The sequence below is a fragment of the Notamacropus eugenii genome, chromosome 4, assembly GCF_028372415.1.
Source record: "Notamacropus eugenii isolate mMacEug1 chromosome 4, mMacEug1.pri_v2, whole genome shotgun sequence".
In the NCBI taxonomy this organism is placed as follows: Eukaryota; Metazoa; Chordata; class Mammalia; order Diprotodontia; family Macropodidae; genus Notamacropus; species Notamacropus eugenii.
In genome coordinates this window covers 90,493,367-90,516,353 of record NC_092875.1, presented here as the reverse complement: position 1 = coordinate 90,516,353, position 22,987 = coordinate 90,493,367, and the positions used below count along the sequence as shown (strand labels likewise).

Sequence of the window (22,987 nt, the reverse complement as noted above, 5' to 3'; positions counted from 1 at the left end):
TCCCTGCAATCCTTTAGCCTCTGAAATTCTGCCCTCTTTATACTCCCTGGTACTCAGAATGTATGCCAATTTCCCTAATCTCTGAAGATGGACCAGGAAAGCCTTCAGACTTTCAGTCATTGGCCCAGAACCATGGATGGTTCTGTGTATGGGTGACTACATACAACAGGATAAAGGACTATCCACCTTTGGATGCCTACAAGCTGTGGCCAGGAAGGAGGCAGCCACAGACTTGCAAACGATCACAGCAAAAGAAGGATTTTCCTAACAGGTTTGGGCCAAGCAATTTGCTGCAAGGACTGCTCTGCCCTGAGCCCCCTAGCAGCAATGTCCCATATCTCCACTCCCCTGATGCTTTTAGCTGCAGCTGGTAAGGCTTTAAAAGAAATCAATAATCTTTCCCTTAAGGTGTTACATAGTAGGTAGATAGATAGATAGATAGATAGATAGATAGATAGATAGATAGATAGATAGATAGATAGATAGATGAATGAATGAGTATGGAGAGTGAAAGATGAGTAAATGGGTGGATAGATAAATGGGTGTGTAGATAGATAGAACTATATATCTCCATATGGTTGTTGCAAATAATGTGTGTATATACATATATATATATGTTGTGTGTCATGGTTATTTGTGTTTACATCTTACCTCCCTACTAGTGAGCTCCATGAGGATGATATCCAGGAATTTTTCCACCTGAAGCATGAAAAGAATGGTGGGAATTGAGGGGGCGCAAAGGTCACTTCAAAAGAAGTTTCTGTTATACTGGAAGAGGGGATGGTCTCCTTACCCTAACACTCATAGGGTTTGGGAAAAAAAGATAGACCTTAGAAGACGATCACTATGGTGACAATGCCCCAGGGAGCAGGGGAGAGGAAGTCTGAAAGCAGATGTGAAGGCCAGTGGGGGATTTTGAGGCAAGATATAAGGACAGTGATCAACATAAAGATGAAACACAACTTTCCAGATAGCTGTCAGCACCCAGGGCCAAAGCTCTACTTGCTCCCTGATAATTTCATATCAGGCAGGAACCTAAACTTTATATCTCCCTCAGTAGTAAACACAAAGCCCTACACACAGTTGGTGCTTAATAGATGGTTATTAAGTTGATTAGAGTTCAATTGAGAAGCCCCTGGGAGGGTAGAGTGTGTCTCTAATTCATTGGGTAGTTCCTGAGAGAGGGTTTGGAAATGCATCTACATAATTCCAGAACAACATTCTTCTAGTCACCCAGATGTTTTATCTCCAAGATGCCCCAAACCCAGATGCTTCCTAGTCCCCAGTTCCATGACACTCAGTAAATATAACCTGGGACTCCACAGGGAACAGGTTTCTGTGGGTTCTTTAACAATAAACAGTTTTCTATATATGTTTTCTATTTATCTATACATGTTTAATTGTCGCCCTCCTCATTTAATGTAAGTTTCCCAAGGGCAGGTCCACTTTGATTTTGGATGGCATACAGTGGGTGCTCAATAAATGCTCCCTGATTGATGAATCCATTGATTGGCTGAAACATCAGAGCCTGCTCCCAAATAGAGGGAAGACAATGCAGGTCAACACAGCCAAGACTACTGCCCCACAGCTGGCAGTCACATGGGTCACTCCATTGCTGTTGCACAGGGTGCTGTTACAACACTGCGATGTCACATGCAACACGCCAAGAGTTGTGTTCGATGGCTCACAGGTAGAAGAGCATTTCTGGATGATGTTTTCAAGCTTGTGAGTATCTAGAAAAAGAAAGGAAAACCCAAGAAAAGTTTCAGAAAACCTTCACCATTAACATTGAACTGCAGCTCATTCAAAGTTGAGATAAGACACAGTGCCTATTCCCATGAAGTTTCCAATCCAATAAAGAAAAATGACACACATGCATATGACTATAAAACATGAAAACCAACTGAGGGAAATCAGGGAGGTAAAGCTTCTTGGAGGAGGTGGTGTTTCCACTGAAGATTTTTTAATTATTTTTTTCAAGGGTTAGTGGAAATTCAACTAGTGAAGAGGAGGGATGGAATACATTCTAGTTATAGGGAGGTGAGTGTACATATGCCTCAAGGTGGAGATAAGAGGGCTCAGGATACAGGAAGGGGCAAAGTGTTGTTCATTTTGGTGGGAACCTAGATTACATAGAGGAGTAATATGAAATAAGACTGGAAAGGTCAGTTACTGCTAAGTTGCGGAGAACCTCAAACAACAGGGAAAGGAATTTGTATTCTGTTCAGCTTGATGATAAGAAGGAGGTATCGAAGGTGAGGAAGAATGGGTGGGTGAGAGGATGAATGGATGAATGGATGGATAGATGAATGGATGGATCAAAAGATATAGGTAGAGCTCTCCCTTGATATACATATACATATATGTATGTGTGTGTGTGTGTGTGTATAGGGTTGCTGCAAATATTCACTTTATCTTCGTGCAGAATCATTTGTAAGTTTTTGTCAGTGTTCCTGTATCACTTAGGAGACTCTCACAGAGATGCAGGGACTCCTGAAGACACAGGGAAACCACCCAGCTCTATGGTAGTGCCAGGCTCCTAGAATATAGAGCTTCAACCTTATCTAGGCCAACCCCTCCTATTACAGATGAAAAAGTGGAAGCTCAGAGGAATAAATGACCCAGGGTCACATAAGCCATTAAGTAGTGCAGGTCATATTAGAACCCCTATCTCCTGATGCCAGATCCAGTGGTCTTTCTCCTCCACTGTGTGTCCTGTGCGTAGAGTGAATGTAATTACTAAGTAGTAATTGTTTCTTTTACCTTCCCAGTTTGATTTTTTTTTATTAAAGGGGCCATCCCTTGAGTAACTACTGAAAGAAGCCTATTCATTGAACGGTTGTATCTCACTCAAAGTGAGAATGTGATAAGACCTCAGCTTGAAAGGGCCAGGGTCTCCCATTGCATCCTGGGCCATCTCCAGTCGTCCTGATAAATATCAGGCCAGTGGACCCAGATGGCTCAGGAGAAGAAAGTGAGGTTAGTGATCTTGCACAGCCCTCCCTCACTCAATTCAAAGTCAGCTGCAAGTCATATCATCTTGATGTCATGGTCTTCTTTGAGAATGAGGACAAACACAAAAACAGCAATATATACATGCACTCATACATACACGTATAATACATACACATACATTAACATAAACACATGCACATGTACACATACATACCTATAAATAATATACACATACATATATGTATGTATAACATACATACATACACACACATAATGTAATTTCTGTCAATTATTTGTGGGAGGGAGGAAAAGCAGAGTCAGGAAATTCTGTTAAGAGACCAGTTCAAAAGACTAAGTTACCAAGGGCTACATATGTTAAAGTGCAATGGTGGGAAACTGGAGTGGATGTGAGCTCACTGTTATGACATTGGCTCACAATAATAGAGTTTTTCTCATAGAGTCCTCATAAGAGACAGAATTAGAATATGACTCTAATGTGAGTCTGAGGCAGCATGGCTCTGGGCTGGCAATCACAAAGCTCAGCTGTTAGCCCTTCCTCTGATAAAGATTAGCTCTGACACTTCATTTTAGACTTAATGTCTCTAAAGCTTCAGTTACCCTATCTGTAAAACGGAGGAAGAAGTACCTTACCCTCTAGTTCATGGAGTGTTTATGCTTTGTATGTTGTGTACTCTAAATTAGCATTTCTCAAACTTTTTGATCTCAGGACCCCTTTATATTTTTAAAAACTATTGGGAACTCCAAAAAGTCTTTGTTTATATGAGTGATAACCAAGATTTGTGATGTTAGTTATTAAAATTGATCATTTAAAATATATTTTAATTCACCTAAAAATAACAGTGATAAACCTATTTCATGTCAACATCATTTTAATGAAAAAATAACTGTATTTTCCTAAACAAATCAATGAGAATGGCATTATTTCACATATTTTTCAAATTTCTTTAATGTCTAGCTTAATACACAAGACAGCTACATATTTGTTTCTCCATCAATCTGTTGTCATGTTATTTTGGTTAACGTTTATAAAGAGAATCTGGACTCATATTGATCTAGAGTTGGAAAAGGGAAGAATATTTCAATAGGAAAAAATATCTTAGAAAAGGAGTTTTCAACTTAAGGATTCCCTGAAAGGATCTCAAGGACCCGTAAGGGTCCATTGACCATACTTTGAGACCTAGATAAACCTCTGTTAAATTAAAGATCATAATATGAAAGTGTGTTGAAGAGAGACAACTTTTGGTGACTTCATCCTCTTAGTATCTATAGGTTGTATTATATTTTTATTCATTCTGTTAAACATTTCTCAATCTAAATATTCTTAACATGTATAATGAATATCAGATTGTTTGCTGTCTGGGAGAGAGGGAAGGGAGAGAGTGGGGGAGGGAGAAAAAATTGGAAGACAACATTTTACAAAAATGAATGTTGAAAATTATCTTTACATGTAATTGGAAAAAATAAAATACTATTAAGAAAAAACAATCATTTCCCGATCTACATGGAGAATTGAGACCTGAGTATTCTTGCCTGCACCTGGTCAGTGTACCTTTGCTATTCTTACTCATGGGCAAACTTGAACACCATACCTTAGGGAAGACATGCACTACCTGGGGAGGATGCGGACCTGGATGAGGGAGGGAGGGGAAAAGGGAACAAAATAGGCATTTATTAGGCACCTACATGTACCAGGCCCTGTACTAAGCATTGTACAATGTTTATCTCATTTGATCGTCACAGTTCTGGGAGGTAGGTGTATTCTGATCCTCACTTAACAGCTGAGGAAACTGAGACAAGCAGAAGTTAAGTGACTTGCCCAGGGTCACATAGCAAGGAGATGTTTGGGTTGGACTAGGTCTGATGAGAACTAAGTTAAAGGAATCAGGGATGGTTAGACTACAGAAGAGAAGATGGAATGGGGAGGGGAGTGGTGTACATTTTATTTGTCTTATTCTAAAGAGCAGTGACGGTACAGAGGGGAAAAATGCATTCTGTTTGTTTGTTTCCCTTTGGTCCCATATATTGAGACTCTGCCTGCCTGCATATGTAAGTGGGCTACTGGCTTTGGAAGCAATCTTGCTTTCCACCTTTCTTGGTATGCCAGATACTTACAGTTTCAGAAATTAGAATTTTAGCTTGTCAAAATACTTTGGAGAGAACCTGTTTCCCAGAGCTAAGGTCCAGCAATCAGGCTGTACCCTGAGCCTGGCATATCAACAATCCTTTGTGCTCTGGATGATCTCACCCTCTGGCAAAGTATATTGTTCTGACCAAGCACCAGTTGTTCATTGTCCCCTCTTTCCCAGGGACCTGGGAGCCAACTATCACTTGGTTTGACTTGCTCACAATCCCTGTTCCTTGTAACAGTTAAGTGAACCAAACCAGGTACTGTACCTCACTATGAGACAATCAGCCTGGAGATTGTTCCCACAGGACTCAGGAATGCCTGTATTGTCCACACCTGAGCCTGCCATGGGAAACTGCTATTCAAGATCTAAGAATAATTATGTCATAGTCCAGCCAGTTTATGTATATATATAACCATTGCCTGTACCCCAATGTAGGAAACTTCCTTGCTTGCAAATCATTTTCCTCATTCTGAAATAAATTATACCACTACTTTGTGTCCTGACACACCTCCCTCTCACCTGCTGTGTTTGGCTCTGGCCATTCCCAAGTTAGAGACATTTCCAGTCTGGACTGTATTCAAAATTCTGTTGACAAGCTTAAATAAATCTTTTCTTTCTGGTCAGCTAGCAAAGTCTAGTGTAAACAGAGGAGAGAGAAAACATAGGGGTTTTCTAGGGTAGAACTACACATGCTACATTTGATCTTAGCCAAAAGGGGTAGAACTAGGGAGCAATGGAAGGAGTAGGGCAGGGAGCAATTCTGTAAGCTCAGTATTAGGAATACCCTCTTAACAATTATAATTGTCCAACAAGAAAATGGGCTGCCTCAGGTCGGGGGGGGGGTACCCTAAGTCTTTTAGCAGAGGTCAGAAAACCACAGGTAGACTGCTGGAGGAAGGGTGAGCAGGATTACTGCTCTTGGAGGGATCAAACTAAATGGGCCAGTTGACCCCTAAGGTCCCTTCTAGCTTGGCATCTATGATCCCATCATGCTTTTGAGCTCCTTTCCAGTTCTGGGATCTTACAATTCTCTCAGTCTTCTCACTGGGACTTGGGAAAATGGCTTCACCAGCCAAAGACACTCCTTGTTCAATCTTCTGAGGTTAGAATCTTAATAACAGTATTTCTATATTGCTTTAAAGTTAGTAAAGCACTTTACAATCATTATCTCTCCTTTGATCCTTACAACAACCCTGGGAGGTAGGTGCTACCATGATCCCCATTTAACAAATGAGGAAACTGAAGCAAATGGAAGTTAAGTGACTTGCCCAGGGGCACACAACTAGAAGGTATCTAAGATTAGAGTTGAATTTGGGTCTTCCCGATTCCAGGTTCATCCTGGGCCACCTAGCTGTGTATCTTGTTAGCTCTACAAAGATGACGAAATGGAAGAACCATGTTTTCCCATTTGTGGACAACTTCCACTAAAAAGTCCAGTAGCAAAAAGTGGAGGTTATGGGAATGATGTATTAGGGCTAGGGTCATGATAGATTTTGGAGTTATGATAGAAAAAGCTTAGAAACATGAAATCTGTAGACTTGGGAGTCAGGGTGAACCTTAGCTTTAACTCTTGTCTCTTATGGACCTTATAAGCATTCCACCTCTAAAGTCAACAAAATTCACATCCAGAATTCCTTACTAGGTTTGGAGGACAGAACTAGATGCCTCCTTAAAGTCTTTTTTTGACCTTCCTCCTTAACTACCTAGAGTTGTAAGAGAATTTCCAAGACCAGTAAGTGCTGTTGAGATATAAGTGGTCACTGGAAGACAATGAGTGGAGTGTGGCAAGAAGAGTTAAGAGTTAGGAGACCTGGATTCTGGGTTTGGGTCCCCCATTTCCTGGCTTTGAGCCTTTGGACAAGACATTACTCTTTAGGGATCTTCAGTTTCCTGCTTTGTAAAATATGGATGTTGGACTAAACGATCTCTGTGCTACCTTCAGATTCTGACGTTTTAAATTCTAAGATCTCTTCTAATTCTTATGTTCTGTGTTCTCTGGTCCCTCTCAACTCTGATGTTGTATGTTATAAAGGATCTCCCATTTATAGTCTGTATTTTTCTGTGCTCTAAGGCAGTAGAGTCCAACCCAAATAGAAACAGATCTCTGCAGGCCATATTGGCCTAGAAAGTCACAGATTAACATTATCAATGTTGCATTGTAGTTTTTATTTATTTTGTTAACCATTTCTCTGTTACATTTCAGTCTGCTTTGGGCAGCATTGGGGAGTTTTGCTGGCTCTTTACTGCCCTGAGTTTGCCACTGTTTGCTATGATATTCCGCATGATATTCACTCTGATTTTTCTATAAGACCGTTCACTATGACATTCTACACTCTCCTATGCTCTGAGACTCCTCCAGGCTCCCACCTTCTCTTTGATGTTGAACCAATGGTATCAAGTAATGCAGAGCAAAGTTCCATTTACTTTTTTTACTCTTTCGCTTCATGTAGAATGGGGTCAGATACTATATAAATGTCAAGGGTTATTGAGAAAACTGTATTTCCTTGTGGAAAGAGCACAAAATGTGAGTTTTAGATGCTAGCATCAACTCCAGGTCTAGTGGATAGATAGATAAAATATTAAAAGGTTCTGGGTTGAACTCCTTCTTCTGAAGCTTGTAAAGTCATTTTTTTGAGTCATGTCCAATTCTCCATGGCCCCATTTGGGGTTTTCTTGGCAAACATACTGGAGTGGTTTACCAGTTCCTTCTCCAAGTCATTTTACAAATGGGGAAACTGAAACAAAGAGAGTTAAATGACTTGCCCATGGTCATACAACTAATAAGTATCTGAGGCCAGATTTGAACTCAGGTCCTTCTGACTTCAGGGCCAGAACTCTCTCTAGTGCATCATCTAGCGACTCCCTGTGTAATCTTCAGTAGAGCTCTCCCTGGGTCTCAGTTTTCTCATCTGTAAAATGTAGATGGTTGGACCACATGGTTTCTGGCATCCCTTGAAGCTCTAGATTTATAAACCAACACAGTGCCTGGCACGCAGTAGGTGTTTAATCAGTGCTAACTGACTGACAATCACTTATTAGCTCCACGACACAATGCAAGACCCTTCCCTTCTCTGTCTTAGTCTTCCCTCTATAAAGCATGGATCCTAACATATGCTCTGCATGTCTCTACAGGTCTCAGTCAACCTCAAATCCCCATTATTCTTATTGCATACACATACATACATACATCTATGCATATGCAAATACGCACATACTCACACACACACATATACATCATTTCCCTTAATGTAACAGAAAAGCAAGGGAAGAGAGAAGCAATGATCTGGATCTTTCTGGATAAAACAGTACATGCATCTGAAGTAGCTGGTTATTTAGATTAGAATGAGTTCCTTCTCAATGCCCACTTTCCCACCCTTGTCCAACCACATGTGTTGACACAAGCCAAACAGGCAGCAAACAGTCTGAAGTCCCTGGGAGAAAGCTGTATTTGAGAAGTCTTAAGTGCTGTCATAAGACTTCTATCCTCTAAGCCTGCATGTAAGCTGAGGAGTGTACTTTCTTGTCTTGGACTGCAAGAAAATGGGAAAAAGGTGAGGGAGGTTACTTAGTTACTGAGTAGAAAGAAAGAAGGAAGGAAAGAAAGGAAGGAAGGTAGGAGGAAGAAAGGTAAGAAGAGAGAAAGAGAAGGGGAGAGAGAAGGAAAAGAAGGAAGGAAGGAGGGAAGAAAAAAAAGAAGGAAGGAGGGAAGAGAGGGGAGAGACAGAAAGAAAGGGGAAGGGAAGGAAGGGAAGAAAGAATGATAGGAAGAAAGGAAAGAAGGAAGAGAGAAAGGTGACAGAAAAGGAAAGGAAGGAGGAAAAAGAAGAAGGGAAGAGAAAAGGAAAGGAAGGAATCAAGGAAGGAAGGTAGGAAAAAAGAAGGAAAGAGGGTAGATAGAGAAGAGAGAGGAAGAGAAGTGGAAAGGGAAGGAAGAAGGAGAGAGGGAGATGGAAAGGAAGGAAGGAAGAGAGAAAGGAGGGAGAGAGAAAGGAAAGGAAGGAAAAAAGAAAGGGAGAAAGAGAAATGAAGGAAGAGAGAGAGGAGGAAGAGAAAGGGAAAAAGAAAGGAAGGAAGGAAGAAGAAAGAAACAAAGAAACAAACAAAGAAAAAGAAAAAAGGGAGGGAAGAAGGAAGGAAGGAAGGACTATTCATGGGGAAGACTGCTGAGGGTCCTTATTCAGGCATGAAATGGACAAGGTAGCCCATAAGTTCCCTTCTGACTCTGAGATTCTATGATTCAGTGAAATCCAAAGCAGGGCCTGCCCTTGAGAAGATTACAGTCCAATGGGGAGCCACAGTAACATCAACAGTCCCTCTAGTACAAGACTTGACTAACCCTCTTTGAACAGACTTTGGGCTTCCTGATCATTTAGTAGAAAGAGGACCAGGCTTAGAGGTAGAAGATCTAGCCAGATTGAAGGTCCTGGCTTGGACATCAATTCAGCCTGAGTTCTCTGAAAGATGGGTGTGATGATTCTGTCACTACTTACCTGAGGCCATTGTAAGGAAAGTGCCTTAGCTATGAAACTGTGAGCAAGTATTAGGTGGGGAGATATTATTCACATGCAGGAATAACTTAGTAAGCAAGATGACTGAGTTATCAAATAGAGCTAGAAGGGATATTAGAGACCCAACCCTACCTCTTCATTCTTTAGAAGAGGAAAATGAGACCCAGAGGACAGGAAATGACTTAGCCAAGGTATTACGTGCTGTGGACCCTAAGTGTTTTTGGAGTTACAAGGTGGAGGGGAGGGGAGGGAATAAAACCAATCTAATCTGTTGGTTGGCTCCAAGTCAGTAGAATGACTGGCTTTGGTTTGATTTCTGTAAGCTTGTTTGCTTTACTTTTGTCCTGGATATTTGGACTCTGGATGACTGGGTATATAAGTGGATTGATAGTTTTGGAACCGATCCAGAGGCATGCTGATAAATGCTTAACAACTGGCTGTCCAAGGGGGGGAAACTGTAACCAGGACACACTTTTGAATATGTGTTATTACGCATATGATTTTCTCTGTCACTTTCTTAAGTTTAGACTATCAATAAAATAATAAATCAATCCTTAACTTGTAGCATTTGCTGATTTCCAAAATGATTTTCCAAGATGCTGATAATTTAAGGATGGATTCCAGCACATCCCTGAACTGGCTCTACTTTCCACCTCACCTAGTAAGCCAGAGTTAGAGAGATCCTCAGAAAGAACAGCTCTGGCTTAAAGGATACTTCCTATCTGGGCAACTGGAAGTGAATGGGATAGGAAAACCCATGGAGAAGTTAAGAACACCACTGTAACCCAAATGTTACTACTCCTGTTGCCCTCCCACCCCAAACTAGTCACCGAAAGGAAGTAACGCCCTTTGACTCATTTGAGGATTAAAACTTCTCCTTTCCCTCAGTTACCCTCCTGTGGTGGAATGCTCCAAAATTCCCCAAAGGGAGAGACGCAGAGTAACAGAACAACAAATTATCAGTCAGAATGGTTTTAAAATCCAGAACGTTAGAGTTGAGTGGGACCTTGGACTCCACAATGTTTGGGCTGGGACCTTGGAATAGAGAATGAAAGAGCTTAGAAGAGCATTAGAACATGGTGTATCAGAGCTGAGAGGGGGCCATACATTATAGAATATCCAAGCTGGAAGAACTTAGAATGTCGAAGAGATATGGAGTGATGAGCTTATGGTCACACAATTAGTATGTGACAGAGATGGAATTCAACCCCAGGTCATGGGCAAGTCTAGACCTCTTTCTGCTAAAGCCCACCACCTCTCCATATTGCACACAGAGATACAGAGATAAGACTACAACTCCATAGGAGGAATGTAGCATGATCACAGAACCATAATACTATGTGGTCTGATGATGGAAGCATCACTACCAGTGTAGGGGACGAGGGAAGAAATCCCAGCAGAAGTGACGCTGGAGCTGGGCTTTGAAGGATGAGCTAGGTAGGTATCAACAGGTGGGGACAAGGTGAGGAGGAAGATATGCCAAGCACGTGGAGTTTCATCAGCAGAGGTCATAGACATGCATGGAACAGAAACTGGGTGCACCCAGGTATCATGCATACACCCTAGGAAGAGTACTCAGTGAGGACGAGGGGAAGAGCTAGAGGTAATACTTGCTCCAGTCTATGCCCATGTGGAATGCTTGCTTATAGAAGAGAAGGCAGTTAATTCTTGATACTTATGCCATCATCTTCATCTCCATCCCCATAGGCACATCCCTTTTCCAACTCCTCTCTGTCTCCCCCTCATGCTAATATAATAATATTATATTGGAATATAAGCTCCTTGAGGGTAGGAATTTGCTTGTTTGCTTTTGTTTACATTCCCAGGGGTTAGTACAGTGTCTGGAACATAGTAAAGACTTGGTAAATGCTCACTCATTTATTTTCTCACTTATCTATCTATCTATCTATCTATCTATCTAGCCATTCATCTATTCATCTATCTACCCATCTATCTTTCTATCTATCAGTCTCTCTGTTTGTCTGTCTGTCTATCCATCTTTAGAGGCTCAGCTCCTCTGTGAAATGTTTTCTATCTCAGAATCCTAAGATCATGAATCCTAGAAGTGGACTGGACCTTCAGGGTCACCAGATCCACCTCTATCATTTTATAAATGAGGAAACTGAGGCCCAAAGGCAGTGAAGTCACTTGCCCAAGGTCACAAAGGTAGTAAACATAAGAGTGGGGCTTTGAACTCAAGCCATGGGTCTCTACATTCCTCATTCTTTTGAATGCACTCCAATTCCTCCTCTGAACCCCTAGAGTTTTTATCATACAACTGAATACCTCTTCAGCAGTCCTCCATTTTACCTGTTTGAGTCATGTTTCTTCAATTGGATTTGAACTCCTTGAGGTCAGAGGCTCTGCTCTCCTTCACTCTCCACCCCTACTTACTTTTCATAGGCTTGGTAATTGATAAATACTCATTGACTGATGTCTATCACATTTATGGGTCAAATAAAGCAAGCCCTACAGCTTCCCTACAGTGGAAAGGTCAAGGGATCAATAATCAGAAAGCCAAGGCTGAAATTCTATCGCTTCCACTCACTAGATGTGTGACCCTTGGCAAGTCATTTGCCTTTGCTGAATTTCATTTGTCTCCTCTATAAAATGTGCTCAATAATCCCCATTACCTACCTCACCCGGCTGTTTTGAAGAAAGCACTTGGTAAACATTAAAACCCTATAGAAACTGGAGCTTTTATTTATCTTCCTCGCTCCTCATCATGGTGGCAGAAACTTACCAAGTTTAGCAGTTATCACAATGGTCTCACAGTAGGCATCGGAGGATGAACAATTGGTGGACCTTTGGTCCTTTCCATGGCAGCTATCTCCCATACATGTGTAACACTGCAGAGCACTTCCTGTGGGAAGAACCAAACCAGACAGAAAAGCTGCCTTCAATTCAGAGGTCATACAATGAGCACAATATAAATGTTAGGTAGTAGCAGTAGTAGTAGTAGTATCAGCATCAGCAGTAATAGTAGAAGTAGCACTAGCAGTAGTAGTAGTAGTAGTAGTAGTAGTAGTAGTAGTAGTAGTAGTAGTAGTAGTAGTAGTAGTGATAGTAGTAGTGATAGTAGCAGTAGTAGTAGTATCTCCCAGCATTGTTGGGAGGACCAAACCAGATAATATTTGTAAGTACTTACTAGAGTGCCTGACATAAAGTAGTATAATATAGGTGCTTAATAAATGTTTATTCTCTCCTTTTACCCTTAGCACAATGCCTGGAATATAGTAAATATTTAATGAATGTTTAGGTTAGCAGTGGATAGAGGTTCAGGCCTGGAGTCAGAAAGACTCATTCCATTGAATTCAAATCGGGCCTCAGATACTTACTAGCTGAGTGACCCTGATAAGTTACTTCACCCTGCTTGCTTCAGTATCCTCATCTGCAAAATGAGTTAGAGAAGGAAATGACAAACTACTCCAGTATTTTAGCCAAGAAAACCCCAAATGGGGTCATGAAGAGTTGAACAGAACTGAAAAGTGATTAAACAAAAATAAATGCTTTTTGATCAACTGAATGAAAATCTATGAGTCCTGGAAAGAGTCTTGGGAGGGACCTTAGGACCTAAAATATTAGAGTGATGAGGGACTTTCTAAAAGAAAACATAAAACATAGTATGCCAGAGCTGAAAAAGACCATAGAATACTGAAGGTTAAAGCTAGAAGGAAGCTTAGCAATCATCTCGTCCAATTTTGTTCCTCATAGATTCAAGAAATGAGGCTGAGGAAGGTTAAATGATAGGCCTGGGTCAGACAATATCAAGAATATTATATTCAGTTCTCAGCTCCATTAGAGGCATTTTGATGTAGTAGATACAGCTCAGTTCTTCAAACTAGGAAGTCATGGATTCAAGTCCTGCTGCTGACAAACATTGGTTCAGTGACCCTGGACAAGTCTCTTAAAAGCCTTTTGCTGCTCTAAGAAATTCTGTATGACTGTTAACATTTCAGAGAAATGCAGCTACATTGGTGGAGGGAGTTTCTTCATCCAGGAGTTCCTTCTATCAGTTAAATCACATATCCGGTGCCTCTTCCCTATTTGACAGCACATTTTAGAAGCACCACCAACAAGATGGAGGAAAGTGATCAGACATTGAGAAAATTAGAGATCACACCACTCAGATATTGCTTAAAAGGACTGGGCATGTTTAGTTTCAAGAAGAGAAGATTTAGTGGGTGGGAGATATCACTTCTGTCTTTAAACTTCTGAAGGACTGTTGTGTGGAAGATGGAGCGAATGTATTCTTCTTGATCCTAGAACCAAGAGCAATGGATTGAAGAAGGGGCAGGGAAAGAGACTGGAGCCAAGATTCCATTGGTAAAGGGAATTCTCCTGGCTGAGCCCAAGGCTCTGTCTAGCATGCCAGCCGCACTGCCATGATGTATGAGTGTTAAACTAACCAGTGCAGTCCCTATTCTCAGTCCCAGGTCCACAGTTGGTGCCTGATCTGAATGGAGCTGCCCAGAGCTTTTCCACCCATGATGTGGCAAGTTTTATAGTCTATGGGAAGATCAGTACCCCACTTACAGTGCCCTTGAGTGAGGTCTTGGCAATCTCTTCACTTGCACATGCCAGAGAAGGGAAGGACGAGAAGAAAAGTGGTGAGGGAGGGGCTGCGTCTGGAACCATCTCATCATCTCCTCCATGAACATAGCCCAACAATGTCTGTCCTTGTCGTCCTGCTACTCCCCAGACCTCAAGCAGAAGGACAAATTGGAGAAGAGATTGTGGCCTCTTGTCCTTGTGCCCTCCTGGGAGAAAGGAGACCTGAATACCCTGGACAACTCCGTGCATACAGCATTGTCAAAAGAACAATGACAGACTGGAGTACCTCCAAGAGGAGGAGGAGTAGGATGGAGAAAGGACAGACAGGGTGCTGCATGACAGTCCTCTGCAGGCTCTAGGCTTATTTAGCCAGAAGTAGAAAGGATGGGAGAAGGTGAACTGGCATCAAATATCTAGACAATTGGCATGGGGAAGAAGGTTTATGCTTTCTCTCTTCAGCCCCAGAGGGTGGAACTGGACTAGAGCTTGGAAGTTACAGGGAGGACAGATGCCATTCCATTTCAACACATTTATAAAGTACTGCTGGGTATAAGACACTGTGCCCAGTGCTAGAGACAGTGCTGCTGGTGGTATATAGCCTTTGAGCTTAAATCAAGCCTTCCTCTCTTCTCTTTCTTTCTCTGTATCTTTGTCTTTCTCTTCTCTCTCTGTCTCTCTCTTCTCTTTCTTTCTCTCTTTATTTCTTTCTGTCTGTTTCTTCTCTGTCTTCTCTCTCTCCCTCTCTGTCTCTTTTCTCTCTCATTCTCTCTCCTCTTTCTCCCTCTGTTTCTTTTTATCTTTCTCTATCTCTCTCATCTCTTCTCCCCACTCCCTTTACTTCCCTCTCTTCCTAACTTTTTCCCTCTTTCTCTTCCTTTTTCTCCCTCCTCCACCCTTAATCAATTTCTCATAATCTTAGCAATCAAATGGGTAGCCTCAGTCAGTAGTGAGCCCCCTATTCCTGGAAGGATCCCAGTAGAAGCTATAGCTACTTATCAGAGATCTCTACATTCAATGAGACAATGGACCCTATAACATACATGGTCCCTAGTACCACTAACATCTTTTGATTCCAAAACACTGAAAGACTCTGGCATACCTGCTTAGTGAAGCTGCAGCCCCACCTCTTGCCTTCCTGAATTTCAAAGTTCTCCCAAGACAGAAACAGAGAAAGCAGCAGCAAAAAATGAAAAGCTGCCATTTCTCAAGTCCTTAATGGTTTACAAAGTGCTTTCCTCACAGCTCCCTAACGAGGAAAGAAGAGCTAGTATGATTATGACCCTTTTACAGAGAAGGAAAATGAGGTTCAGAGAACAGAAGCAACTTTCATGTTAGCTAGCAAGTGGCGAAATCAGGACACTTGGAAGCTGATGTCCAGGCCAGAGATTCTCTCCCTGCTCCAGGTAGAGATCATGTCCCTGAATAGCCCCTTCCTGCCTTGGGGTACAATCTCCAGGCCCTCCCCCTTCTGACTTCCCTCTTCTCTCATCCTCACTGGTGAGCACCCTCCTTGACATACTACTGCATATGCAGAAGCTGGGAATGATTCAGGACAGTCTGTGCTGCAAGAAGTCTTAAGACCTCAGGCCAGTGGTTCTGTCGTTGCTTGGTTTCTTTGCTCTTACCCCAAAGGCATTGTCTTAATGGTTCTTTATCCAGCCAAGCAGGATCATGCTCTGTTTCCAGAACATGATGACCTGTGCTTTCCAGAATCTGGATCTTTGCTCACACTCTTCTCTCCCACCTTTCAGCTGTTGTTGAGCTGCAGTCCACCTTTAAAGGTCACCTCAAATGCCTCCTCCCTCTAGGATACCTTTCTTGACTCCCTTTTCCCCCCACCCAATTAGATCCTCTCTGGAGAATCTCTCACAGCATTTGGTTTTGTACTTCTCTGATGTTCTTATTCGTTTTTAAGTTCATGCGCTGCTACTTAGATTGATGTCTGTGAGGATCGGAACAATGTCCCATGTAGGCTTTGTGTCCTCTAGTCCAATCTATACCTGTACCTGAACAATGTCTCCTCTACAACATTCTCCGTAAGCAGTCCTCAAACTTTTGAATTGGGCTATAAAGGCTGGAAAGACTGTGTGAAAGACATCTCAACTGCCAGGAGAAAGAAAAGGCATGATAAAGAAAACTTTAATCTACGATAACTAAAGAATTATTGGTTTAGCGATAAGATGGGTAGGGCCAAGAACATACAGATGATAATTATTTCAATAGTTGTAGTTTCAAGATATATCATTACGGTTCACTAGGAGTGGAAGGTTTTCATCATTTGGATCTCTTGTAGAATATGTAATAAAGGGCAGGTAGGTGGCACACTGGCTTGGGAGTCAGGAGGACCTGAGTTCAAATCTGGTTTTTTATTTATATTTACTAACTGGTTGACCCTGGGCAAGTCGCTTAACCATGTTTGCCTCAGTTCCTATTCTGTAAAATGAGCTGGAGAAGCAAATGGCAAACCACTCCTGTATCTTTGGTAAGAAAACTCTAAATGGCATCATGAAGAGTCAGACATGACTGAAATGACTCAGAAACAAAACAGAGTATTTAGAAAGAACTTTGGGCAGCGAAGTAGAAAGCCTGGGTTCTGCTCCACTCCATCCCCAATCTAACTATACAAAATTGCTTCCTTTCTCTGGGGCTCGATTTCCTTTTCTGTAACATGAGGAGGCATGACTGTTATCTCTGAGTTCTTTTCCAGGTTCATCACTCTATGATCAACTTATCTGACCACCACAACATAAAAGAGAGGACTGAAGAATTATTTCAACCACTCCTTACACCCCTTTTCCACCAAAAAAGACCCCAAAATGTTGACCTTAATTAGCTGGTGAATGGGAGGGGAACATGGCTATTGTGTTTCATCTGTATACATACTCAGTTTTTCTACGATCCCTTGATTTGTCTTGGCCCAGCCACTGTCCTTCTCCGTGGACAGGAAGAGAAAATTTTAATTAAATAGCTAGGAGGCTGAGGCTGTAAAGCAGGGGTTCTTAGACCCCTCTGGTCCCCTGATGAATCCTGTGGGCCCGATAGGATCTCATAGAGACTCTGAAAAGCCAAAGCTATGCTGCAGCATTCTTAAATTTGAAGTGGTATTCTAAACAAAACAGGAGCAGCCAGGCATGATGGTGCATGTCTGTAATCACCACTACAGAGCCAGAGAGACGAGATGGTGGATAACTTGAGTTTAGAAATTCTGAACTACAGTTGGACTAAAGATGATTGGGTGTCTGCATTAAGGCCAACATCAATATGGCGAGTCCCTAGGGGGAGAGGTTGGGGAGTGGGGGAACCAGACTAAAGAGGGATGAACTGACTGAAGTTAGGAATAGAGGAGGTCAAAGCTTCCATGCCCATCAGCAGGGACATGAGGCCTGTTAGTGACACCTGAACTTCTCACTTGGGTGAGATAAAAAGACCCAATCTCAAAACAAAACCACAACAAAAAACAATCACATCGGAATCAGTATGTGTGTGTGTATATACACACATATATATACATATATACATATACACACACACATACATATACACTTATACATATACACACACATATATATAATGCATACCTATATTTGAAGTATATTTATATGTGAGGTATTTATATGAATATATATTATATGTGTGTGTGTATGTGTGTGTGTGTGTGTGTGTGTATGTGTGTGTGGAGTACCTAGCTTTTCTCCTTAGAATTAGCGTATCTGGATTCAAATGTCTGCTATGAAGTTGTTTGACCTCGATTCTGAATGATAATATGACCACCCACCTTCACACAGTTGTTCTTAGGAAAATACTTTGTAGACCTTAAAATTCTATAGAAATGGGTCTAGGATTCCAGCTTAGGTCCTTTGATTCCAAATGCATGGCTCCTCCCAGGCTCTAAAGCAAGAGTTCTTAACTCAAGGAGTCTGTGAACAGATTTTTAGGGTGTTCATGACTATGGATGAAAATTTGTTTTTATATCTTTTTTTCAATATAGCTGGTTTCCTTTGCAATCCTAGAAGTTTTCTTTTACACTTTTAAAAACGTTATTCTGAAAAGGAGTCCCTGGGCTCTTCCAGGTTGCCAAAGGAGTCCATGAAACAGACAAAAAAAGTGAAGAATTTCTGCTTTGAAGACTTTTAAATACCTGCTTCTCCTAGCTGTATTTTTATAGGTTTTTTTCCTCCTTATTCAATCATTTCACAAGTATTTATTGAATAATAGCAACCTAGCTCCTCTACTACTTGGATGCTTCTTTGTAGCTGGAAGAAAAGTGACTCTGAGACCTTGCAAACTATGCTAGAAGAACCCAATGTCTTGTTGGTTCTATCAAGCTGGAAAGGTTGGGTGTATGAAGCCAGTTGCCAAGTGGGAATGCTGGTCTAGCTAAGGATGGAGAGAGAAGCTCATCACCACTGGATTGGCTGGTGTAGAAGTGTGGAAAGAAAGTCAAAGCTAATCCCTCCTTGGATGCTTGCTACTTGTACAACTTTGAATGAGTAGCACAATTTCCCTGGCCCTCAGTTTTCTGACCTGTAAAATAGGGGATCTGAACTAGGCAACCTTTGAGGTCTATCCCAGCTCCAGGTCTATGACCTTATCACAGAATTCCTCTGCCACAGTGACCCCTAAATCAATGTCAAACAAAAATATAAAGCTGTCCTCAATTCTGTTCATCAACTTTCTGCTTCTGTGGAGATTGTAGTAGAATGGGAGGAAAGTGAGACAGAGGGTCCCAAGCGTCACAGAGGTTTTAGATAATTTACAAATATTAACTGTTGGAGATCTCAATGTGAGATAACCTGTTTATCGATGAAAAAGACCACATGTGACAGTAGTGACTGAACTGTATCTGTCGTTATGGACATTCTCACTAATGAAATCAGAAAATTTAAGGACATTCTAGTTAAACAGAGTTACCCATATTCTCCTTGGAGAGGAGTAAGTGGGAGAAAAGAATAAACATCTATCAATAATAACTAATATTTGTATAGTCCTTACTATGTGCTGGGTGCCATGCTAAGCACTTTCCTTGATCCTCACAATGGACCCTGGGAGGTGGGTGCTAATATTAGCTCCATTTTACAGTTGAGGAAACTGAGGCATTCAGTGTTTAAGGGTCCTATCCCTGAATTGGTCACACAGATAGTGTCTGAGGCCAGATACGAACCCTTCCTGACTCCAGGCTCAGCCTTCTTCCCAATGTAGTACCTCTCTAATAATAAAAGAACTGGTGGATTTATTTCAGAGATTGCAAAAGGCAAAATGAGCTTCCCCAAGAGGAAGCGGACTCATCCTCCTTGGAGGTCTTTAGGCAGGACAATCCACCCCTCTGGTAGGTTAGGGTGGAGGGGTTCATTTGCAAAAACTAGATGGCTTCATTTCAACCCTCAAATTCTGTGATTTTGCAGCAATTCTCTAAGAGCAAGTTTCAGAGGAGGTGCCACCCTACACTGGTGGGGGGAATTTCATCACTTGGGCATTGTCTCTATCAGTGAAATCTCAGGTTCATTTCCTGTCCCGATAATCATTGCTGTCAGTATTATTGACAATAGGACCATGAACTCAGAGGCAGCCTTGTGACAGGGAGAGAACACTGACTCTGGATGACCTGGATTCAAATTCCACATCCTGCATGACCTTGGGCAAGTCACACCTCCTCAGGGTCTCAGTTTCCTCACCTTTAAAATGAAGAGGCTGGAGAAGATAGTCTAAAGTCCCTGCTGCTTCTCATTCTACAATCCCAAGCTAGAGCTGGAAAAAGACCTTTAAACCCTCTACTCCAAAAGCCTATTTCACAGATGAAACTCAGGCTCAGGGAGTTTGAAAGGCTTGCTTCAAGTCCTACTGGGAGAAGGTAGCTTCAGAGGATTCAAACCTAGGGCCTCTGACTTCAGAGTCCATGTTCTCTTGTCTGTCCCATACTGCCTTCCAAGTCTATAGTTTTATTTTCCTTGTCATTCATAATAAGGATATGGACTTAATCTGTGATGGGAATAGAGAACTCCCAAGAGAGGAAATGCATTCTCCCAATACAAGTTGGAATCTTCTCCAAAAATGAGAGTCTTAAATAGCATGGATGCTCTTTTTCATGGATGCTCTAGACATCCTGAGGAAGCACAGGTTAAATCCATCTCTCCCATGGAACTTAACTGCTCAGAGAGACATTAAAGGGGCTTTTCAGCCACCAAAATTACTTTTCACACAATCTCAGAAAAATTCATTGCTCAGTAGGAAAGTCTGGGACATCTCACCTTGGTTAAAATACAGGAGGGCCATCAAGATAATCAGGTAAGATGCCATCTGAGCTTGATCTCCCCAGGCCGTTCAGTGGGGCTTGTGTCTTCAGGAATCAGCAACAGGTCTATGGAAAGTCGAAGAAAGGATTTGTTTAAAAAAAAGTCTCACTTCAGCCAGGTACAATCAGTTAAAATGGTACCAGCAGGTAATGGCTCTGTGGTCTGGGCATACAAACACGCCTCCTATTTATCTTTCCACTCAGTACTACCATACTATCAATGTTATCTTTTGGTGTTTTTCAAGGACAGAATGGTTCAAAAAACACTATTCCATACTTCCAGGATCCAGGATTTCTTTGAGGTGCAGGCCCCACCCCCTCCATGCCTTTGAAGGCATTCTTCTTAGGCTGTGGCAAGAAGTATTCATTCAATCAACTCTACAGTGATGTCACAGCTAGTCCACTTCATCTCCAGGCTGAGGTGGGTAGGGACTCAGGAGACGGATACCTAGGCCATTGCTAATCCTAGACTGGTAGGACTCTAACCTGTGTTCCTCTAACAAGGTCACCTCAGAGCAAGGAGGAAAGGTTTGGAGTAGGAATCTGTTAAAGGTCAAAAGACAAAAGAATTCCAAAAGTGATCTCATGAATCGATTTGAATCACTTGAGCCGCAATAATCAAAGAGAAGAGTCACGAGTCAGCCCCTTGTGCTTTTTGAGATATAGCTGCAGTTGAAAGCTTTGCTAAAGTTGATTGCCCAGCTCTGACCTTTGCTAGCTGAATGACCTTGAACAAATCAGAGAATTCTAGTACCAGAGTTCTCTGGAGCCAGCAGGTCCCTTACAGACCATCTGTCCCCTTAATTTTTCATTGAATACACTTGGCTCACTGAGTAGCAGTTTTGTTATTTTTTTTTTTAATGGAGATAATAAGAATCCCCAGGACATTAGCTTTGCACACTTGTTGTGTAGAGAGTATTTTACTTTTTTCTTTTTTTACTTTTTCCCCCCCAATTTATTTGTTTTCAGAAAGTATTTTATAAACCACAAAGCTTTATCTGGATATGAATTATTTTTTAGAAATTTTTTTTTTACCATTTTCAAAGCTCTTTATGTCTTTGATCCCCAGAAAACCTAGCTGAGGTACATGGTTAAGGTCCCATTAAGTGTCAGGCTTGTACCAGTTCCCATGGTAGAGACAAAAAGGTTCCCAAAGACACAGAAGACATTCCTTCTAGTTTATAAAAACAGTTGTTATCTGGGAATACAACATATATGTGAAGTTACTTAAACTTTTCCTAAGGAAAAAATGTTCTATTGCTTCAGGTAGAGAAGGCATATAACTAAACTTAAGAGAATTATAGGACAATGAATGGGTTGAGGGCTAGAAAGAACTTTAGAGGCTACAGAGTCTAACTTGGTATTTTTAACAGAAGAGGAAACTAAGGCTCAGAGAAATTATTGAGTAGTGATATCCATTTGGTTAGCCTGTTTCAGGGAATGTATAATGGAGAGGCCTGATCTCCACTTGAGAGAATGCACAGGTATTCTTTGACTATGTCTAACCCACATGGGCAGCTAGGTGGTGCTGTAGTGGATAGAGCACTGGTCTTGAAATCAGGAAGACTCATCTTCCTGAGTCAGATTTGACTCAGTCCCTTGCTAGCTTTGTGACTCTGGATAAGTCACTTAATCTTGTTTTACCTCAGTTTCCTCGTCTGTAAAATGAGCTAGAGCAGGAAATAGCAAACCCCATCTTTGGACATATGAGTAGAGAGGGGAACAAACATCTGCTGTATGTCAGGTACCATGCTTTTACACATATTATCCCATTTGATCATGACACGGCTTCATGATGACCTGAATGGGAAGAGTAAGCTGCTGACCCTAGCTTTCCATCCCCCACCTTGAGGCTGTGTTTTCTTCATTCTGTCTGTCTGTCAGTCTGTCTCTCACTTTTTCTGTTTCCGTCAGTCTGCCTGTCTCTCAAATTCGACTGAAAAGAAAAGAGGCCGAGTTGCCCCCAGTTGTCTTTTGTATACAACCCACTTCTGGCTCAGCAACCAATAAAAAGACAAATTTATTCGAACAGAAATAATCATAGAAAACTAATACATGCAGGGCAACTAGGTGGCACAGTGGATAGAGTGCTGACCTGTAGTCAGAAAGACTCATCTTCCTGAATTCAAATCTGGCCTCAGTCCCTTACTAGCTGTGTGAGGTTGGGCAAGTCCCTTAACCCTGTTTGCCTCAGTTTCTTCATCTATAAAATGAGCTGAAGAAGGAAGTGGCCAATCACTCCAATATCTTTGCCAAGAAAACCCAAAAATGGGGTCACAAAAAGTTGGACAGGACTGAAAAATGACTGAACAACATGTACTCTGGAGAAATACAGCATCCCTCATTGCACAATACCAGAAGCAGGTTTACCAAATATGCATGTCTCTAGACCAGTCCCTGGTCGCATTAGGATTTTGCATCAGATTGGATGTATGGAGAGAGTAGAAAGAGTTGATAGATGTCAGACTTACATTGTCCTAAGAAGACGGTGAAGATGAGTAGGTTGGGGGGTATAGGGGAGGAGAGACCAT

The 22,987-nt window shown here is 41.6% G+C and overlaps 1 protein-coding gene across 1 annotated transcript; it reads right to left on the bottom strand.

Moving 5' to 3' along the window:
• Window positions 1–1,374: 1,374 nt before the first annotated feature.
• On the bottom strand, window positions 1,375–20,530 carry LOC140500365 (glycosylphosphatidylinositol-anchored high density lipoprotein-binding protein 1-like). The gene is made up of 3 exons (XM_072602884.1): window positions 20,413–20,530; window positions 12,357–12,476; window positions 1,375–1,733 (listed from the first exon to the last, which is right to left on the bottom strand). Exons 1-3 carry the CDS (start codon window positions 20,459–20,461, stop codon window positions 1,522–1,524), a joined length of 381 nt encoding a protein of 126 aa, XP_072458985.1. The 5' UTR covers window positions 20,462–20,530; the 3' UTR covers window positions 1,375–1,521.
• Between the last annotated feature and the right edge of the window lie 2,457 nt (window positions 20,531–22,987).

Excerpts from the sequence above, each read along its gene's own strand:
- LOC140500365 (XM_072602884.1), bottom strand. The coding sequence starts at position 20,461 with ATGGCATCTTACCTGATTATCTTGATGGCCCTCCTGTATTTTAACCAA. Across the intron at positions 12,477-20,412 it reads CCTCCTGTATTTTAACCAAG|GAAGTGCTCTGCAGTGTTAC; the intron begins GTGAGATGTCCC and ends TTCTTCCCACAG. Across the intron at positions 1,734-12,356 it reads TGTGATAACTGCTAAACTTG|ATACTCACAAGCTTGAAAAC; the intron begins GTAAGTTTCTGC and ends TTCTTTTTCTAG.